The 20,689-nt window shown below is 41.5% G+C and overlaps 1 protein-coding gene across 2 annotated transcripts in view; it reads left to right on the plus strand.

Annotated features, from left to right (window-relative positions):
- LOC112059102 (cyclic nucleotide-binding domain-containing protein 2-like) overlaps window positions 1–20,689 on the plus strand; it is a 140,870-nt gene that overhangs the window by 75,217 nt on the left and 44,964 nt on the right. For both annotated transcript variants that reach the window (XM_042841902.2, XM_042841903.2), the window contains exons 5-6: window positions 2,449–2,611; window positions 3,878–3,961. In XM_042841902.2, coding sequence (XP_042697836.2) covers window positions 2,449–2,611; window positions 3,878–3,961 — 247 coding nt within the window. The remainder of the gene's footprint in view (window positions 1–2,448; window positions 2,612–3,877; window positions 3,962–20,689) is intronic.

The raw sequence follows: 20,689 nt of genomic DNA on the forward strand, positions 1-20,689 counted from the left end.
GATAGGATAGTTGGATTTATTCCCTTTAAAATGCAGTGTGATGTACTGGATAAGATTGTGGTTTCTCATGTTAGAGTTTTAGGCCTGTAGTGATCTTGTATAAACTCTTTGCTAATTTATTTTAAAAATGTGGGGGAGTGTTGAGCTCTTCCTTAACTGTCTTGTAGACTGAGGTTCGGGATTGTAATCAATAATCAGGGTAGTAAAATGCATGGGAATTTAAACAACATTTAGCAAAGGTGGGATTTGAACACGTGGCCTCCTCTTTGCCAGCTCAAGAAACTTTTCCTTATGCTTCAAGTGTATTTGGGGAGTCTCTTTCTCTCTCATTTGCCTGCAGCAGATTTGTTGTCAAATTAAGTATGGTGGGTTTGCGTCAGTGCACATATTTTCCATTATGACTAAAAAGGTATATAACACTCTATAGATAAACACTACCTATGCATAACATACTCCAGGAATCAGCACACAAGAAGCCACAATGATGCCAAAGGACTAAAGTGCAAAAGGGGTACAAAGAAAGTGAGACAATCAATGACAAAAAAATCACCAGAAGAGGTGATTTGGAACTGCTATTATTCATTCTGTCAATTCATTTTTCATCAAACCACCATGAAAAAATCCAGATAGAACTCAAACTTTATATTCTATGCTTTTTTTTTCTTTTTTTGCTATTTCAATGAGATTTTTACAAAATAATGTAAAGCTTCTGTTAAAATTGAGCTTTGTAAGGCAGCCTTACTCATAGCGCACCTACCATTGCATCATAATAAGTGATATGTTTTGCTTATATAGCACTTTACAACCTAACATCTCAAAATGCATTATAAACACTAATGAGTCTCATTCTCATTTCACTAAGGCTATTTTATGCTGCTGTGCCAGCGTAAAGGGTCCTTAAACAGGGTGTAAATTATGTTTACAACCACTGTAAGGCCACTTTACACGGCGAGGTGGTATAAAGTTGTCTTAGCATCATGCATTTAGCTTTACCACAAGTCTGTGAGGTGGGTAACTAATATCTATTTTGGACAGATGAGAAAATTAGGGCAAAAACAGGTGAAGTGATTCACCTGATTTCACATAGAAAAAGTCTGCTACAGCTGGGAATAGAATTCGGTTTTCCTGACTTTGACTGCTTTCACGTCTTTGTTAGCGCAATTAGCTAATGTTTTGACAAAGTAGGCTGGCGAGTAACTTTGTTCCATTGTGTTATTTTGTTATTGGTGACATCAGCTCTGGTTCTGGGTTTAGTTATGTTTTTGTCCAGTGAACTAGGATGGAAGCTCTTCACAGCTGAATACATTAGGCAGTGGTTCTCCATCTGCGGCCCCATCAGCACACATGTGACATCCTCAGGGCCATACAGGTAGTATTGGATGTGACCCACAATGGTAAACAGGTTAAGAACAACTGCATTAGAGTCTGAGCTTTGGTGACGGCAGTCTGACCAGTTAGGTAGTTGACAGTAAAGAGTAGCTGCACTGATAACTATTTAGTGGCTTCTGTGGTTCAGGAGAAGAAGAACCTTTTGATTTCTTTCATGTATGTAACATATCATAGTCATTACTGTTTGCTACTTGGCACTTAAATAGTACTTTTCATGAACAGAGAGTTAAGCGTTTTATAGTGATAGGTAACTACCGTGGGTGTGCAAGAAAACCACCTTATGCTATAGTGATGTCATCTTTTAGGAATTCCACTCTCTGTTTTGCAGGTTGATCCTTATTGTATCCTGAAACTTAAACAAATCAACCACTAATTAATGGTTGATGTTTTCCATGATATGTGAAATATAATATGTAATATATTTAAAATTAATATACCAGTAAGCTGTATATCTAATACTAGAAGGATCCTTTTTACAAAATAAATACATGTTGAGATTTCTGAAGGGAAAAACTTTAAATTAGATGGTCTCAACACAAGCTAAATCATGTGTTGTAACTACTCTGATAGAATTCCTTTAAGGTTTATCAGGGATCCTTGCTGATAAGTATCTTGGCATCAAAGGATCAGACTTTTAGAATGCTGTGTGCACAGTTTATGTGCAAAAGTATATGCCATTTTTGTGTTTAATTTACATGCATGACTGATGGACTTAGGAATCCAGTTGCAGGAAATGTGCACTCAGATGACCAGTCGGGATTTCAGGACGTGCACACTCATGATAATTATGCAATCATGGTAATAGCATGTGCAGATTAAGCGCATGTACCAGCTGAGGTTCTACAGCTTTGTTCTCCTCCTGACATAATATCAAGTTAGTCTGTTATTAAAGTTATACTTTTTTCAGTGTGTCATGTTAATTATGGAATAATTTTCATCCAGTCTACTAGGATACGTTCTGATGTCTGTATCTTGCTGTTTACATTTTGCATATTGCAGTCATTGTTTATTGTCAACATTACATAACTTTTATCTTTGGGATTTTAATTCTCTTTCTAGGTGTGAAGCTGGAACCATAGTTATAAGGCAAGGGCATGTTCCAAGTGAATGTTACTTAATACTATCTGGAAAGCTAAAAGTCATATGGGGTGGTGCAAATTTCAAAGCCCAAACTTTCACCTCTGAAATATTATGTGAAGCTGAAGAAGGAGACTTCATAGGGGTAAATATTTTCATTTCAAATTTTAATATTATTTGAATGAAACTATGCTTTAAAATGTTTAAAGGGGATATTTCCAAAGACACAAAAGGAAAGTCAGTGGAATCTGGATACCTAATTACCTTAGTCTCTTTTGTTAAGTTTTTAATAACATTTAGAAAATTAAAAATAATGTGGTAAAAATTTCTGCTAAGTTGAATGTCAGACAAAATGTATATCATGGTTACTTTTAGCTTTTGTTAAATCGTATTAGAATATTGAATAACTTATACCTGACCATACCCCTTGTGGAGAACACCCTGCAGCAACATGCCCTCCCTGTGGAAGTGCTCCATGAATCCTGTGATCTGTGCAGGAAAAAGGGACAAGTTGGGGCAGATGTGGGGCATGGACAAGGAGGTGGGAAGAAGAGAGAACTTGTCTCCAGGTCCTATTATTACCCCCACACCACAGTACATTCCATTGATCCAGGCTTTCGTGTTTCGTTTGTTTGGGGGGCAGGGAGAGCAGAGGGAAGTGAGACAGGCTGTCACTGGAGACCAGAAACAGCATGTAGGAATGTTTGGAAGAAATCTTATATAAATTACCTTCCTTCTCTTTAGCCTCTACCTTCAGTAAGGGACAATCAGGCCCTTAGACATTTGTTAATAAAAATGAATTTGACGGGCCCAATAGATTGTCTAGTAGCAATGCAACATGAGAAAATTCCTAATGACTAACAGGATAGAAGGAAAATGAACATGTGTGATTAAATCTATTTTCATTTTAAAGGAGTTTGTTCCTCATACAATAAAAATGATGGTAACTCTTTTTAGTTTTGCACCCTAAAAACATTAGGCTGGATTTTGCCCCAAAGTACAAGTATGCATCTTTCACAGAAGGCAGCATTTGGCCTTTTGAAATTAGATGCCCATTTAGAAGGTACTTTACATTTAGAAAGCCCTCTGATTTCTTTACCTGCAATAATTTTATTTTCCCAAAATTTACTTTAGAATTTTCAAGCTTTTTAAAATGTGTCCCCTTGAGCAGAGTGCATTTGATATTAATTGCAAGGGGCAGATAGGATAAAACAATATATTATAGTCAATGGAAGTAGAAGGAACTCAGTTCCTTGTAGGACTGTGTGTTTACCCAGTTTACTATTATTAATTTATCTTTATACCTTTAATGAAAAGTTGTGCAATCCTCTATGCAATCTTAAGTGTTTTATTATAAAAGTAAACTGTACAGTTGAAAGAAGAATTATGCTTCTTGTTTTTGTTTTTGCAGGAAATCTGTCTTCTGACTAATACAAACCGATCTGCTTCCATTATATGTAAATCCGATGTGGAACTTCTAGTGATAAACAAAGAGGTACTGGGAAAAAAATGAAGGGCAAAAGAAGTGGTTTCTTTAATTGAATTTATTCTCTCCTAAAATACTTTTAATACATTTCACATCTTTGAAGACAAAAATGGGCATTTAAAAATTAATCTCTGAACAATTAATGTTCTGATATTTAATTTCATTAGTAAATTGTTGTGCAAATTCTTTACAAGGACTGAACTGAGAAGGTATAATCAACAGTATTAGGGTAATTTAAAATGATTCCATTAGATGTTAAACATAATGCAGGTACAGTGTTCCAGTAGCCAAAGTATTGTGATGAAGAAAAAAGGCACCTGAGGTAAGCTGCTACAAAGTATTATTTTTTAGGAAATATATAGTGTGCCTAGTTACAGTGGTTTCTTTATATTTTCAATTAGAACCCCTCTGAGAGTCATATCTAACAATACGATGCAGTGATGCATCAACTGCTAATGTTACAGCAGAAAAGCCATCTGATCACATTTATATTGGCAGCTGTATCACAATTTGGCATATAAGCCTCTTGGGCTGAAGCTGAAATTTTTCAATGTTTTTAGAAGATGGATTATAAATAAAAAATATTTTTTATTGCTGGTTCTGGGTCTCTTTTTATTTCAAAAATATTTACAAGGTAAATCTTGTGAAGCAGTAAGTCTTAATTCACAAGGTGATTGCCTAATGCTAGAAGTCTCGTTAAGTGGCTTTCTAAAGCTGTTTAGGCCATGAATTCCTGATGTAATGATGACAATAGTTTATCTATCTTGATGTGCCAGGTTGTGGAGTTTATTGCTTAGTCCCTCTCTAGGGAACTTTGAGTAACAGCCTAGATTTGTCTCTGGTGAGGGTGGGGGAATAGGGGAACTCATTGGCTGTTCTGGAACATTATAGATTATCTGTAGGAAGCTTTGTGGCATTAGACTCTAGCCCAAAAGTGCTTTTGGGTGTTGGTGTGGTTACCAGCATGGCCTGGAAAAAGAGCAGAGAGAAAAGAAAGACCGTGATGTGGTGTTTTACACTCACAGAAGCAAATAATGGTTCTGGATGTATGTAAAAAGGTTAGATTTTTTTTCCAGACATCTTTGTCAATACTCATTATATAAAAGTCAATACTCGATATTTGCCAGATAAATCAGGCTGATATTCTCCTGCTCCTAATAATAGTAGAGCTATGCAAGTGTGATGCATTTCAATTTGAAAATGTTAGAGGAAATATCCTGAATGTTTTAGCACACAGAGATCTTCTTGGTTTAATGTGATCACTTTTTTTAATAACTCAACAGAAGCCCTAGGAATCTGATCACCTGCAACAATTGTGAGACTAGCTAATGTAATAAAATAGTACTGCTATACTGTAAAAATACACCATAAATAAAATCATGCCCTGGATGTGGTTTTCTCTTTTTGACTATTGTATTATTTATAAAATAGAAAAGGAAAGAGAGAGCTCTGTTAATCCAATGACCTGAGTGCTAATGGAGACATGTAAACAATAGGTAAACAGTAGGTGCTGTTATGTATATGTAGTGCCCCAAACAGTGTTATTACATGCTCATCAGTGAAGTTTTAGCAGCAATTTACAGGCACAACGATTTAGTTTCCTATATGAGAAGAAAAAGTGTTCATATTTTTGCGTCTGGAAGGCTTCCTCCTTTCCCAAGTGTTAAGCAAATGGTATAAAAGTTATGTCAATACAATAGTATTTCTTCTGCTAGACTTTTTCATTGTATTCATGAATGGAATTAGCATTTTATCAACTGCTGTTGTTTCAGTTCATTTAGGGCTGGTCTATACTACGAGGTTAGGTCGAATTTAGCCATCTTAGGTTAATTTTATAAGCAATGCAGCTACATAACGAACCCTGTTCCGTCAACCTAAAGGGCTCTTAAAATCTACTGCTTTACTCCTCCCCAACAAGGGGAGTAGCGCTAAAATCAATCTTCTTGGGTCAAATTTGGGGTAGTGCAGACACAGCATTGTGCAATTCGATGGTATTTACCTCCAGGAGCTATCCCAGAGTGCTCCAATGTGACCGCTCTGTACGGCACTTTCAACTCCAATGCACTAGCCAGGTACACAGGAAAAGCCCCAGGAACTTTTGAATTTCATTTCCTGTTTGGTCAGCGTGGCGAGCTCAGCAGAACAGGTGACCATGCAGTCCCAGATTCACAAACGAGCTCCAGCATGAAGCCATCGGGAGATACTGGATCTGATTGCTGTATGGGGAAAAGAATCTGTGCAGGCAGAACTCCGATCCAGCAGAAGAAATGCTAATAGATATGCCAAAATCGCACAGGGCATGGTGGAGAGAGGCTACACCAGTGACACACAGCTTCTATGATCAGCTGTATTCCATTCTGGGGAGGGGGGGGGACGCTGTGACGTTGTGCAGTCTATATGGTTTTATAAAAATATGATAATAAGTGAATATAATGTAACTGGGATATGCTTCATGCAAAAGGTCTCTTGTAAGGTATCATTACAAAGCTTATAATCTACTGAGTGTGATCATCCTATTTGTATAACTGTATCACTCTTGTACCTGAAACTAAAAATATAACATATAACTCTGAGGGCCTATTGTAATTATGTAAAGTGTGGGCCATTAATGGTGGTTTGGTATCTTGATGACTCCCATTAACTAGGACCATTGTCTGCAAATAGGTGTGTTTTACCTGTAAGTCTTCCTGTATATGTGTGTGCTGGCAAGTGGGTAATGAAGTCTTGCAGTGACATGTGATCATGTCACCTGAACTGGAATCCATCTTTAATCTAGTGCTTTTCCAGTGAGGGGGGGGGGGGTGGAAGCCCAGAGAGACAAAGGGTTCCTGCCTTATGCAAAAGATATATAAAGGGGTGGAACAGAACAAGAGAGGAGAGGAGCCATCATGAAGTATCCCCTAGCTACCACCTGAGCTGGATCACAAGCTGTACCAGGGGAAAGAATTGTGCCCAGACCTGGAAGGTGTCCAGTCTGAGGAAAAAACTTACTGAAGCATCTCTGAGGGTGAGATTATCTGTATTCCCTTTGATTAGACATAAATTTGCACATTTTATTTTATTTTGCTTGGTGACTTACTTTGTTCTGTCTGTTACTACTTGGAACCACTTAAATCCTACTTTCTGTATTTAATAAAATCACTTTTTACTTATTAATTAACTCAGAGTATGTATTAATACCTGGGGGAGCAAATAACTGTGCATATCTTTCTATCAGTGTTATAGAGGGCAAACAATTTATGAGTTTACCCTGCATAAGCTTTAAACAGGGTAAAATGGATTTATTTGGGTTTAGACCCCATTGGAAGTTGGGCATCTGAGTGCTAAAGACAAGGACACCTCTGTTAGCTGCTTTCAGGCAAACCTGCATCTTTCAGACCCTGGGTCTGGGTTGAAGCAGATGGGAGTGTCTGGCTCAGCAAGACAGGGTGCTGGAGTCCTGAGCTGGCAGGGAAAATAGGAGCAGAGGTAGTCTTGGCACATCGGGTGGCAGCTCCCAAGGGGGTTTCTGTGATCCAACCTGTCACAGTACCCTACCACTACTCCACCACTGTCCGTGGACATCTACAAGGGGGAAGTCTCACGCAACATGGAGAAGGATTTTGTGGATGAGGAAGAGGAGGAGAATGCACAGCAGGCAAGCGGAGAATCCATTCTCCCCGGCAGCCAGGACCTTTTTATCACCCTGGAGCCAATACCCTCCCCAGGCAGGTTCCCGGACCCTGAAGGCGGAGAAAGCACCTCTGGTGAGTTCACATTTGTAACTACACTACAGGGGTTAAAAGCAATTGTGTTTAATGTTTGATTTGCCCTGAAGAATTGGGATGCATTCGTGGCTAGTACAGCTACTGGAAAAATCTATAAACATGTCTGGGGATGGAGCAGGAATCCTCCAGGGACATCTCCATGAAGCTCTCATGGAGGTACTCTGAAAACCTTTGCAGAAGGTTTCTGGGGAGGGCTGCCTTATTTCTTCCTCCACGGTAGGACACTTTGCCACACCAAGCCAGTAGCAAGTAGTCTGGAATCATTGCCGCACAAAGCATGGCAGCGAATGGTCCTGGGTTTTGGTCGCATTCATGCAACATTCGGTCTTTATCTTTCTGTGTCAGCCTCAGAAGAGTGATATCATTCATGGTCAACTGGTTGAAATAAGGGAATATTTGTAAGGGAACAGTAAAAGGACCCCATTCATGCTGGGCTGTTGTGCTTGGCTAAAAGGGATCATCCTGGAGAATAGCTATGCGGTGGGGGGAGGGGTGTGCTGCACATCCACCCCAAAATCACAGCCCCTCATTTTAAACGGCAAATCCAACTGGGATTGCTTGCTATGGGAAAGGAGGGTGCTGCAGTTTTAAACCATTGCCACATGTTATGAAGGCGGAAGAAGCCAACCCCACGTACCCTTTGACTTACCATGGCTGCCTGGAAACCGAATTCTGTTGCCCCGCCGTGTTTGATGTGTCACCATACTGGCAGGCACTCAATATAAAAGACAAAATGTAACTTTGTACCTAAAGCACATGTGCTGTCTGCTGTGAATTGCTTGATTCACTGTGAAAGAGTCTCCCTTTTGTTCTCAGAAATGTATCTTCTTAAATTTTACTCTCCCTTTTTATCCCTCCTGCAGGTGCAAATGTTTCTATGCTCCCCGTATCAACTCCGTCCCTGAGGTTATTGCAGATTAGAAGGCGAAAAAAACACACTTGTGATGACATGTTTTCCAAGCTCGTGCAGTCCTCCTGCACTGATAGAACACAGCTGAATGTATGGAGGCATTCGGTGACAGAGGCCAGGAAAGCATACAGTGAGTGTGATCAGAACACGCAAGAGGAGATGCTGAGGCTAATGAGGGAGCAAACGGACATGATCAGGCATCTGGTGGAGCTGCAGGAAAGGCAACTAGAGCACAGACCCCCACTGCAGCCATTGTGTAACCGCCTGCCCTCCTTGCCAAGTTCCATATCCCCCTCACCCCGACGCCCAAGAACACAGGGGGGAGGCTCCAGGCACCCAGCCACTCAACTCCAGAGGATAGCCCAAGCAACAGCAGGCTGTCATTCAAACAGCTTTGATATGTAGTGTGGCTTCAATAAGCAATGTGACCTTGTCCTTCCCTCCTCCCGCACTCCACCCGGGCTACTTTGTCAGTGATCTCACTTCTTTTTTAATAAATAAAGAATGAATGGATTCAAAACAATAGGGACTTTATTTCCTTTGCCAGCTGTGGTCAATGTGGGGAGGGAGATTGGCTTACAGGGAAGTACATTCAACAAAGGGGGCGGTTTTGCATCAAGGAGAAACACAACTGTCACACCATAGCCTGGCCAGTCATGAAACTGTTTTTCAAAGCGTATCTGATGCGCAGCGCGCCTATCTGTGCTCTTCTAATAGTCCTGGTGTCTGGCTGTTCAAAATTGGCTGCCAGGCGATTTGCCTCACCCTGCCATAAATGTCTCCCCATTACTCTCACAGATATTATGGAGCACACAGCAAGCAGCAATAACAATGGGAATATTGGTTGCGCTGAGGTCTAACCTAATCAGCAAACAGCGCCAGCGGGCTTTTAAACGTCCAAAGGCACATTCTACCACCATTCTGCACTTGCTCAGCCTATAGTTGAACTTCTCCTTACTATTGTCCAGGCTGCCTGTGTATGGCTTCATGAGCCATGGGAGCAAGGGGTAGGCTGTGTCCCCAAGGATAACTATTGGCATTTCAACATCCCCAATGGTAATTTTCTGGTCTGGGAAGAAAGTCCCTTGTTGCAGCTTTTCGAACTTGCGCGTGTCATGCACCTTTCATGACCATCCCACGTTAATGTTGGTGAAACGTCCCTTGTGATCCACCAGTGCTTGCAGCACCATTGAGAAGTACCCTTTGCAGTTTATGTACTGGTATATGTGTTCTGTCCATCGCCCCACCACAGTTAGGGAACCCCATTGCAGCAAAGCCATCCACTATGACCTGCACATTTCCCAGAGTCACTACCCTTGTTAGTAGAAGGTTACTGATTGCCTTGGCTACTTGGATCACAGCAGCCCCCACGGTAGATTTGCCCACTCCAAATTGATTCCTGTCTGACTGGTAGCAGTCAGGCGTTGCAAGCTTCCACAGGGCTATCGCCACTCACTTCTCATCTGTCAGGGCAGGTCTCATCTTGGTATTCCCACGCTTCAGGGCCGGGGAAAGCAACTCACAAAGTTCCATGAAAATGGCCTTATGCATGCGAAAGTTTCGCAGCCACTGGGAATCATCCCATACCCGCAACACTATGCGGTCCCACAGTCTGTGCTTGTTTGCGTTCCACTGTATCAACCTGCCCCACTGCCGCCATGATGTCCCAATTGCCACATCCTGTGCTTTCAGGAACGTCTGTGTCCATGTCCTCCTCACAATTGTCCTCGTGCTGGCGGCTCCTAGCCAGGCTCTGCACATACTGCAGGATAATGCACGAGGTGTTTACAATGCTCACAACAGCAGCGCTGAGCTGAGCGGGCTCCATAATTGCCGTGCTATGGTGTCTGCATGGTAACCCAGGAAAAAAGGCGCGAAATTATTGTTTGCCGTTGCTTTCAAGGAGGGAGGAAGGGAGGGGAGACTGACAACACGTACCCAAAACCACCCGCGACAACATTTTTGCCCCATCAGGCATTGGGAGCTTAACCCAGAATTCTAGTGGGCATTGAGGACTGTGGGATAGCTACCCACAGTGCACCACTCCGTGAGTAGATGCTAACCAGCTAGATGAGGACGCACTCCGCCGACCTACTGTGCTTAGTGGGGACATACACGATCGACTGTATAAAATCGCTTTCTAAAGATTGACTTCTATAAAATCAACCTAATTTCATAGTGTACACATACCCTTAGAAGCAGCACAATTGTTGTATTCCACTGCCACTAGTTTCATTCTCTTTTTAGAAATGTGCTTCAGTATGATAGGGCTGCTTTTGAAAATGGATATTTTGTTCTTCTCAAAAACAGTCATCATCAGCCTTCCAGGGGTGTTAGAACAATTTGTATAGTTGGGGTGCTGAGAGCCATTGAACCAAACAGTAAACCCTGTCTATAATTAAATCCACTTCAAGCGGAGGGGTGCTGCAGCTGTAATTTGGAGTGTCTAATCTGTATCCACAGTCTCTCTTCAGAGTTCCACACAAAACCCAGTTTTCCATATATCTGTTTACACTTCCTGGGTTAAACTGCTCTTAAAGCTTTCAAGAAGGTGTGTTACCCTTGCTCATCTGGGGTGAGGTCAGGCAAGTCCTGAGTCTCTGGAGTATGAGAGACAGGATGTTCAAATAAGTGTTGCTCTCTCCCCATGGTCTACTAAAATAGGTTTCATTGCACAGCTACACAAGGATAAGCACACAAATTATGACCTCTGATTTCCACACAAACACATAACACAAACTGTGTACTTTACCTGTGTACATCTGTCAGCAGCAAATATTTGCTTATGTCACTGAGGTTGTAATTACAGTTTTTTGTTACTCTATGAAGGAGATTAATATGTAACTTACCTGTTGGAGGCAGAAGGGAGCTTCTTGTGAAATTGCATGTCTGTCACTGTCAGTTGAAATACATTATTTGAGCATTAAGGAATGGGTAAGAAATGTCTTGCAACTTGGCATTTCCATGCTTTGAATTTGTTTTTTGGGGATATCATACTTATTTAGCCCAAATTACCTCCAGGGGTTAGCCCCAAGCTGTCAAAGAGCTGGACTGTTATTGGTTCAAAGGGGTGGAAGTACCCACCTCCCAGGTGAAATTATGTACTAGTTCAGGCATTTCCCAGCCATTTGAGACTGCTCCATTCACAGGAGTAAAAATGTCCGCCCAGTCTGATCATTGTAAATAGCAATTGGGGTAATGGGAATGAAAGCAAATGATCCTCCCTCCCATGTCCTTAAGGTAGGAAGGGTGAGTTCTTTCTGGGTTGTCTGGCTAAATGTTAGTTAGAAAGTCTCTGTGGACAGAGATGCCTCTCTCACTCTGAAAATAGTGGGGAGTACACAATGACACTGAGAACACCTTTCACTGAGAGTAGACAGTTCATTTTCCCACCTCTCTGGATCTCCACCCCGCACTTAAAAATACTTTTGAAATAGCCCATTACTCCCGCCTTGGGGTTGAAGAAACTTGTGTGCTGCATACTCCAGTTGGGATGACGATCATTTCCCCCAAGCCACTGAGCTCTTTTTCAAGCTACTCTGCAATTCCTCACCATGGAGACATAGTTTTAAAGTTACAAGAGGAGTTTATACACCATTTTTAAAAATTGAAACACATTAACTGGTGTTTTCATTTGTACTAGCCCCACAAGAGAGACTGATTCAGAGTTTATAGAGGCTACAGTGTGATCACTGAAAATTTGGTCATATGATGATGTAATAAACTTTATTAAAGAGCCTAATTTAACAAAAGATGAGTATGCTTTGGACTAAAGTCAGAAGTGGAATGGCCTGGGTACAGCATGTTTTTTTGCCAGGGAAAATGCCATCTGGGATTTTATAATAACGTGTTTATCACTTTTGCACTATGGCTAATATGTCTATAAATTCATGTCAGTCAACAATAGTCTAGCCATTTAAAAAGAATGTTTCACCCTCTCTTCTTCACCTTATGTGAAGTCATTTATGCATATTTTGACTTTGCAGGTTCCCTTCAAAACAGAGTGCCTGCCAGTCACATACAGAAATATAGAGCTGCCCATCTATCTTTTTATGTATTATTAATATCTTTGACTCAGCAGTGCCTCTGGTTCTCTGCTTTATATTGCAAGAGGTTGAAGATTAAACTCCATAAGAATCCGTCTACCTAGGGAAATTGAATAATGGAATAAAGAAATAAAAAGATACTTTAAAAGCCTTATCAGCTCTTGGGCCTTAGAGAGGCATAGTGGGGGAGGCTCTTCTTAAATGCTTTCATTTTATCACCTCTGGAACTGCAAATAAACAGTAGAGCGAAAACAAAAAACATGGACAGGCTTCTCTAGTACTTTAGCAATGGTGATCATGCAGTCACAGCAGGCCTTACTGGGGGAGGGATAGCTCAGTGGTTTGAGCATTGGCCTGCTAAACCCAGGGTTGTGAGTTCAATCCTTGAGGGGGCCACTTGGGGATCTGGGGCAAAATCAGTACTTGGTCCTGCTAGTGAAGGCAGGGGGCTGGACTTGATGACCTTTCAAGGTCCCTTCCAGTTCTAGGAGATGGGATATCTCCATTAATTAATTAATTAATATATCCAAAAACAATTGCATTGACACTGGACTTTCCCACTCCAAATAGTTCCACCAGAGTGTCGTGATCAGTGCTGTGGGCCAACCTCCAGACTGCTATGAATTCTCTTGTCCATATGGGTCATATGGCACTAACTCCATGTGGAGAAGTTAAAGTATGTCTGATCATCCAAAGATTTCTCAGCCAGTAACTCAGTCAAGACAGCTATAAATAGTATCCCAACTTTGGTTAGAGCCAGAACTGGCTTCAAGTCTTGCCTCTGCCATTCATTTTGGCAACGTTAAAGATATGAATACCTTCTCATAGGTAGCCACCTTTTTTTCATATACCGCCTCAGATTGATTTGTATACAATTGTTGCCATTTTAGTTGCCTAGAAGGCAAGTGAAAAACAAAAGCGAGAGGATGCAGCAAACATAGCTGATGTACCATTGGGCTGGAGGAAATGCTGTAGTATGCAACACAGTCATGTTTGTTGAAAATGGGTCAGAGGAACATGTCAGAATCTAGTTAAATAAATATGTATTGTGGACGGGGGAGGGTAGGTATTTTTTATTGTTTTGTCTTGTTTTAGATTTAATGTAATGTAGGATAGAGAATATGTCTATAATTTGACTGTGCGATATATGTGATTTCTACTACTAATAATATATTGTAGATATATTGCAGTTAAAGGTCCTGAAGCCCCTCACCCTCCATTGAAACAGATGGAAGTCTTTTCCCCCTAACTTTAATGGAAGTTGAATCTGTCCCAAAGTGTGTATGAAAAATAGCTCCACTGTAGTTAAGTATATGTACTACAGAGCGTAGATAATTTATCAGACAATTCTGTTACTTGAATGATAGCAGAATCATAGAACTATTTATGTCAATATTATGTATTTTTTTCTGGATACTATGCAGTTTAGGTACCACTGCGTGGAACAGTGGCTGGAGCACTGGATTGGGACTCTTGAGGGTTGGCTTTTATTCCCAGATCTGACACTCACTTGTGTGACCATGGCAGAGTCAATTCACCTCTGCATGACTCAGTTTCCCCATCTGTAAAATAGGGATAATCATACTGATCTCCTTTGTAAAGTGTTTTGAGATCTAATGATGCAAAGTGCTTTGTAAAGAGTTAGGGTATTATTATTTTCATCTTTAGGTGCCTATATACCTTTGAAAATCTGGCCTCAGGTGCCTAAGTGGGAAGTGAAAGTGGGACTTACGCTTCTTAATCATGCAGGAGCTTTTGAAAATATTACCCTTAATTTATAGTGCAGTTGCATCTTGTTCCTGTGTGAAAGAGGTATTTTACATTGTATAATGTACTTGAACTTTGCTCAGATTTCCATAACTAGAAACAAATTCACAGGATTTCACCCTATATCTAGATGTAACTCTTGTGTAGCTAATGTATATGATTTTGTGGTATTTGCATTTATCAAACCTGTCATTTCAGTTTAGTGTCCCAAATGAAACATGAGCCCAGTAACTCTTTAAACAGTCTGAATTTCAATGTTTAAATGGATTTGAAATGAGGCAAAAATGAATTGCATCCCTAATTGAGACAGCTAACAAAGATGCCAATTTGTGCAGTTATAACTTTGTGACTGTTGATATTGTCAGCTAATAAATGGACTGTGTTCACCAACTCATTTCACATAGGTCACCTGTGATGGGCCAGATAGGCCCCACACTGGCATCAAGGGGTTGAAGAGAACTTGTGGACCTAGCTTACCCCACCCCACTACTACTTGCCAAAAATATTCAGAAAGGGGAGCAGAGCTCTGCTACTTGCTTGCCAAGGGAAGCCTTGATTCCAGCCAAGAGCCTGAGGTGTCCCAGAGCCCGGGCTCCAGACTGAGCCTGAATGTCTAAACTACAATTAAACAGCCCCTTACCCTGAGCTCCGGGAGCCTGAGTCAGCTGACACAGGTTTTTAATTGCAGTGTAGACATGTTCTAAGACAGTTTGCTACCTAGATGAGCCATTGGGTGGATGGGACGACTAGGCCCAGGAAGACGGACAAGAAGGGACTAGTTGCATGGAGACAAGCCTAGAGCAGAAGGGCAGGATCTAGCCGACAAATCCTGAGAGAACCCTGAGTTTTAGTTCACTGTTTTCATTTTTGTTTTGTAACATCCGAGAAAGGGTAGGACTCCAATCCATGGCACTGGATCTGCGAGGAGTGACATCTAACTTTCGGGAACGTGAAGTTGGAAAATTGTGCCCTGATGGGCCACAAGGGGATGCCACCTATACATCACCCAACAACCATCAGCTGGTAACAGGTTTTAGTCTCTCTTAATTTGGGCAGTATTTAAGATGGAGACTTAGTTAAAAGCCTCCAGAACTTATCAATTTTCTAAGCTATCTAGTCTTTTAGAATGATACTTTTAAGTACCAGTTTTCATATTTCTAATATTGTAGTGGAAAAATATATCTTGTTACCTCAGAACTGTATGGAGACATTGTCAGGGACAGGGCCGGCTCTGGCTTTTTTGCCGCCCCAGGCAAAAAAGCCTCCCACCGGGGAGCGTGGCAGGGGAGGGCGCTGAGCACCGGGGGGGAGGGCGGCGAGCCGGGGGGAGGGCGGTGAGCCCGCCGCGGCTCCGCTCTCCCCGGTGGCCGAAGCGCTGGGGGGAGGGCGGCGAGCCCAGCCGGGGCCCCGCTCTCCCCGACCAGCCGGAGCGCCGGGAGGAGGGCGGAGAGTCCGGCCGCGGCTCTGCTCTCCCGGGTCGGTCGGAGCGCCGGGGGAGGGTGGCGAGCCCAGTCGCGGCCCCGCTCTCGGGCCGGAGCGCCGCCGGGCACCCCAACAGCCCCAGTATGTTTAAAAAAAACCCCAAAAAACCCAACCCTGAGCACCGCCCCCCTCCAGGTGCCGCCCCAAGCACATGCTTGCAAGGCTGGTGCCTGGAGCCGGCCCTGGTCAGGGAATAGGTCAATCTTCTGTGGATTTTATTATGTTCAGATGCAGCATCATTTAAAGGCACTTAACTAAAAATTAATGGTCACAGATGCCATATAACTAATCAAAAACTATATCATATGGGTTTAAACTGTAATTCTACACTGAAGAGAGACTAAAAATGGCATTTGTTGGTCTCATGTTTTTATCTCAGTGCTAATATTATTATAGGCCTGATTCTGCAACTGTAACGCACTTTGAGTAGTACCTCGCTAGTGACTCTAATGGGATTACTCTTGGAATAAAATACTACTCACAGTAAATTTGGATGGCAGAATCTGGTTTAGTTTACAGTTTATTCTAACTGCCAGCCATACAAACTCACCTAAGAATCTGAACATCAAACTTCATTCTTTCTGGAACATACATCCTTGCCATTAAACCTGCCCCTACCAGGGTGTACAAACTATAATTCAAGTGTAATTGGTGAATGCATTTTATAATAAAGGTTCTTCAACTGGAAATACACTACATAGTTAGGTCAACATAAGGCAGCTTATGTTGACCTAACTATGTCAGCGTACACACAACAGTCTTGCTCCTGCTGAAGTAAGTGCCCTACTACACTGATATCAAAACTCACCTCCATGAGAGGCATAGGGCTTATGTCGGTGTAGTTAGAGTGACACAGTGTCAATGTAGACACTGTGTTACTTACATGGGCTGTTGGCTGTCTTTTGTTAATTTCAGGGCTCCACTGGAGCCCTGAAATTGAGAAGGCTTGGCTCCCCAGCAGGGCTGCTGCCGGCTCTCTGCTCCAAGCTGGTCTGCTACCCAGACTCACTGCTTGTGCTGCCACTCGGACTTTCCACTCCCACTGGCAGCCCTGCTGCCCGCTGGGGTCCCTTCTCCCAGCAGGAAGCCTGGCTGTCCCTCCCGCCCTCTTGGTTCCCCTGTAATTACTGTGGTGGCTGCAAATTGACCTAACCAAGGTCAATTTAAGATTGTAGTGTAAACATGCCTATAGTTAAAAATTGTATTGAAGAAGTTGGAGTCAGAAAAAATATGACTCACTCTTCCAGGGCTGTATTAGTTCTGTTGTCCTAATGTGATGGAATCCCTGGGGTGCAACCTGGAACTGCGGTACTGCTGTACCCGTCTGGGCTGTCTCTTGCAATGCTTTGCTAGTGACAAGCAACAAACCCCTCCGTGCACTGTTATCACTAAGCATAACAGCATATAGAGCCCCACACCCAGCTAGATTGCATGAATGTTCCCAGAGCCACTCACAAATCACACAGAGAAAGGCATCAGCCAATTTCCCCCAGCTCCCCAGCCTTACACCCCAGAGCTGTACCATCTTGCCCTGGTCAGAAGCCTGACCAGTGTAAGTTTATTACCCAGTCCGCCCCTCCCTCGATGTGGAAAGAACATATACTAGCCTTTGTAACCTGAGCTGAGATTTCCCAAGCACTTCAAGGAAAATATTTTATGTAAAATATAAAACAGATTTATTAACTACAGAAAGATAGATTTTAAGTGATTATAAGTGGTAGGCATAAAAGGTCAGAGAGAGAAATTAAAAGAAAAAAAGATAAGCTCACAATCTAAATCTTATACCTTATTACACTAGACAGTATTTAGATCAAGCAATTTTCTCACCCCTCTGGATATTATAGTTCTTAATACACAGGATTCTCCCTTAGCCTGGACCTGTCTCCTCAGTTGAAGTTTTCTGTTTTCCCAGCATTCTTGTTGCTTCCAGCATAGGTAGGGGAGGAGAAAGGCAAAAGCATGATGACACTGTCCCCTATTTTATATCCTTAGTCCATATGCCTAGAAGACTCTAGCCCAGGCATGTCCTGGGGGGCTTTGCTGAGTCACAGGGATGAACAAGAAGTGGGTATTCACATCCGAAGAAGTGGGTATTCACACACGAAAGCTCATGCTCCTATACGTCTGTTAGTCTATAAGGTGCCACAGGACTCTTTGCTGCTTTTACAGATCCAGACTAACACGACTACCCCTTTGATACAATCCCCCTGGTGTGGTCTTGTGCAACTGAGTCATAGAGTTCAGTAGTCCCTATTGCGTGGTGCTTGGGCAGCCCTCATTGAATTGCAAATCTCTTGATTACAACTCCCCTGCTGATTAATGGTCATTGAGGAGTGGTTTGCCTTCGTTGTATGTCACTAGCAAACTTATAACATATTTCAGTAACAACCATACAGCAAAATCTCATAACTTCATACACACTAATATTTGTACAGAACAACGGGTTTCAGCAGATCATGACCTTTCATATGATATCTTACATGGCATGCTTTGTATGAAATATCACAACCATATATGAATGATGAACATGGGGGTTATAGGGTGCTATTTTGAGTAGTAAACAATAACAAAAATCTTATTTTTGCCAATAATCAAGTGTGGTATGATTATATAAAGGGATCAGTACTGTGAGATAAGACGGTGTCATTGTTATAAAGCCACTTTTCTGACTGTAACCACACTTTAAATAGTTCCCGTCTTTGCTGGAAGTGTTGTGGTAAGGTACTTGGATCCAAAGACTTTGAGTTATGGCAAACATAATTTTATTAAAATTACTTGACATTAAGTGGGATGCAAGGCTTTTGCTGCGGTTACCAAAAGAAGTGAATGATTGTGCACAAAATAGGGATATGACTTTGATTATGTTATTAGCTGTAAGAAGAGTTGTTCGTATGGTTTTATAAAAGTGGGAGTGCCCCCAGGAGATAAATTTCCCTCCCTTCCTCCCGCATCTCATTTTGAATACCCTCAGCGAGATAGTCATCACCTTTAACTCATTACTTTTTATGGGGATTGAGAGTGCTCAGGACCTTGCAGGCAGGTTCACTCAGTGACTTGCAGGCTTGGGCCCTTTATTTGGTTTTTGGAGAAAAAAAATTAAAGTGTAAAAAGAATAACACATGGTAAACAGTGTACATAAGAATGGCCATACTGGGTCAGACCAATGGTCCATCTAGCCCAGTATCCTGTCTTCCGACAGTGGCCAATGCTAGGTTCCCCAGAGGGAATGAACAGAACAGGAAATCACCAAGTGATCCATCCCCTGTTGCCCATTCCCAGCTTCTGGCAAACAGAGGCTAGGGACACCATCCCTGTCCATCCTGGCTAATAGCCATTGATGGACCTATCCTCCATGAACTTATCTAGTTCTTTTTTGAACCCTGTTATACACCCGAACAAGACTCATATTACCTGAAATATGCTGGCAACCATTGAGTCACAGATGTATTAACAAAGTGATAATACTCTTGTATTGCATTAAATACCCATATTTGTGGCAATTTTGTGATAGGAGAGACAAAGACAAATGTCAGCTGTCATCAAAGGAAAAAAGCTGTAACCAATAGGGTAAGGGCTAATAAAAGATTTGTTATGAGACATCTAAGGTGAGAAGTGGTCTGGAGGTTTGGGACAATAATTGCAATGTATAAACTGACAGCATATTTGAGAAAGTTTTCAAAATGTATTTGTTTTCAAAATAAAGAAAAACTGGGTCCTTTTAAACCTTGGTAGCAGTGATTAAGTATGGCACAGATTTTCAAAATTGAAAATCTTGGCCTATTATATAACCTATACAGACCAGTTACATGAAAGCATCAATTTCCTTTAATGTCTGGATTTTTTTCCTCTAAGAAGTCAACTTAAAACAAGACATAGATTAATGAAATCTAAAAAAATAAAAACAAAATCCTTACCTCAAGCAGAGTTTTTACCCTGAAAAAGGAGAAGCGCCGGACACTCTATGGAGTTGACTAGGGTCTTTGCAATTACTATTGATTTTAGGTGGAAAGTACTCGGATACTGCTAAAATCCTAAAATAGAGTCAGGTCGCAGAGCTGCCTCTGCCAGCTTTTTGTGCCTATGAAGATTCCTCCTTTAAAGGGGGAATTCTTCAGTGCAAATCTCTTGCCACATGTAGTTCAGTTTGGTCTGCATAAGACTGAATTTAGCAGACTGAAGACTCTGGTTCAAAATGTTTAAAATTAAAGGAGAAAGATGAAGATAATCTATACAGTCAAGTCCAGCATTTCGTAATCAGTGTAACAATTAATGCCAGAGAGCAAACTTTGCATTAACTATATTTTATGCCTCGGAAAGTGGGAGAGTCCTATAATACATTTTTGAGACACTAATTTGTTTAATCCTTAGAGGCAGCACAATAATCTTGGGTTATTTTAAGTAAAAAGATGCCTGAGAAGAGATAATCTGTATCAGTACCACCTGGGTCAGAATGAACATTTAAAGAAGTAGTGTGTTAATACTTAATAGAATTTATTCATGCATATTTTATAACTTCTAGCTTTTGTAGCTGAATATAATGAATGGAGCTCCAAGAGGTTGAGTCATCATGCCGGTAGCTGGTGCCAGTTTCCAGGCATTCACTTTAATTATTTATGCTTTCTCTAATAGAATTTATGGCACATTTTAAAAGTAAAGAATTGTATCTTACCAAACACATGCCTTGGTACCTGGCAAACAGACTGAGGTTGGCAGAAGTAAAAATTTAGTTTCCACTTGGTCTTTAAGTCAAATATTTATTTTTGGG

This window comes from Chrysemys picta, chromosome 5 (genome assembly GCF_011386835.1).
Source record: "Chrysemys picta bellii isolate R12L10 chromosome 5, ASM1138683v2, whole genome shotgun sequence".
Lineage (NCBI taxonomy): Eukaryota > Metazoa > Chordata > Testudines > Emydidae > Chrysemys > Chrysemys picta.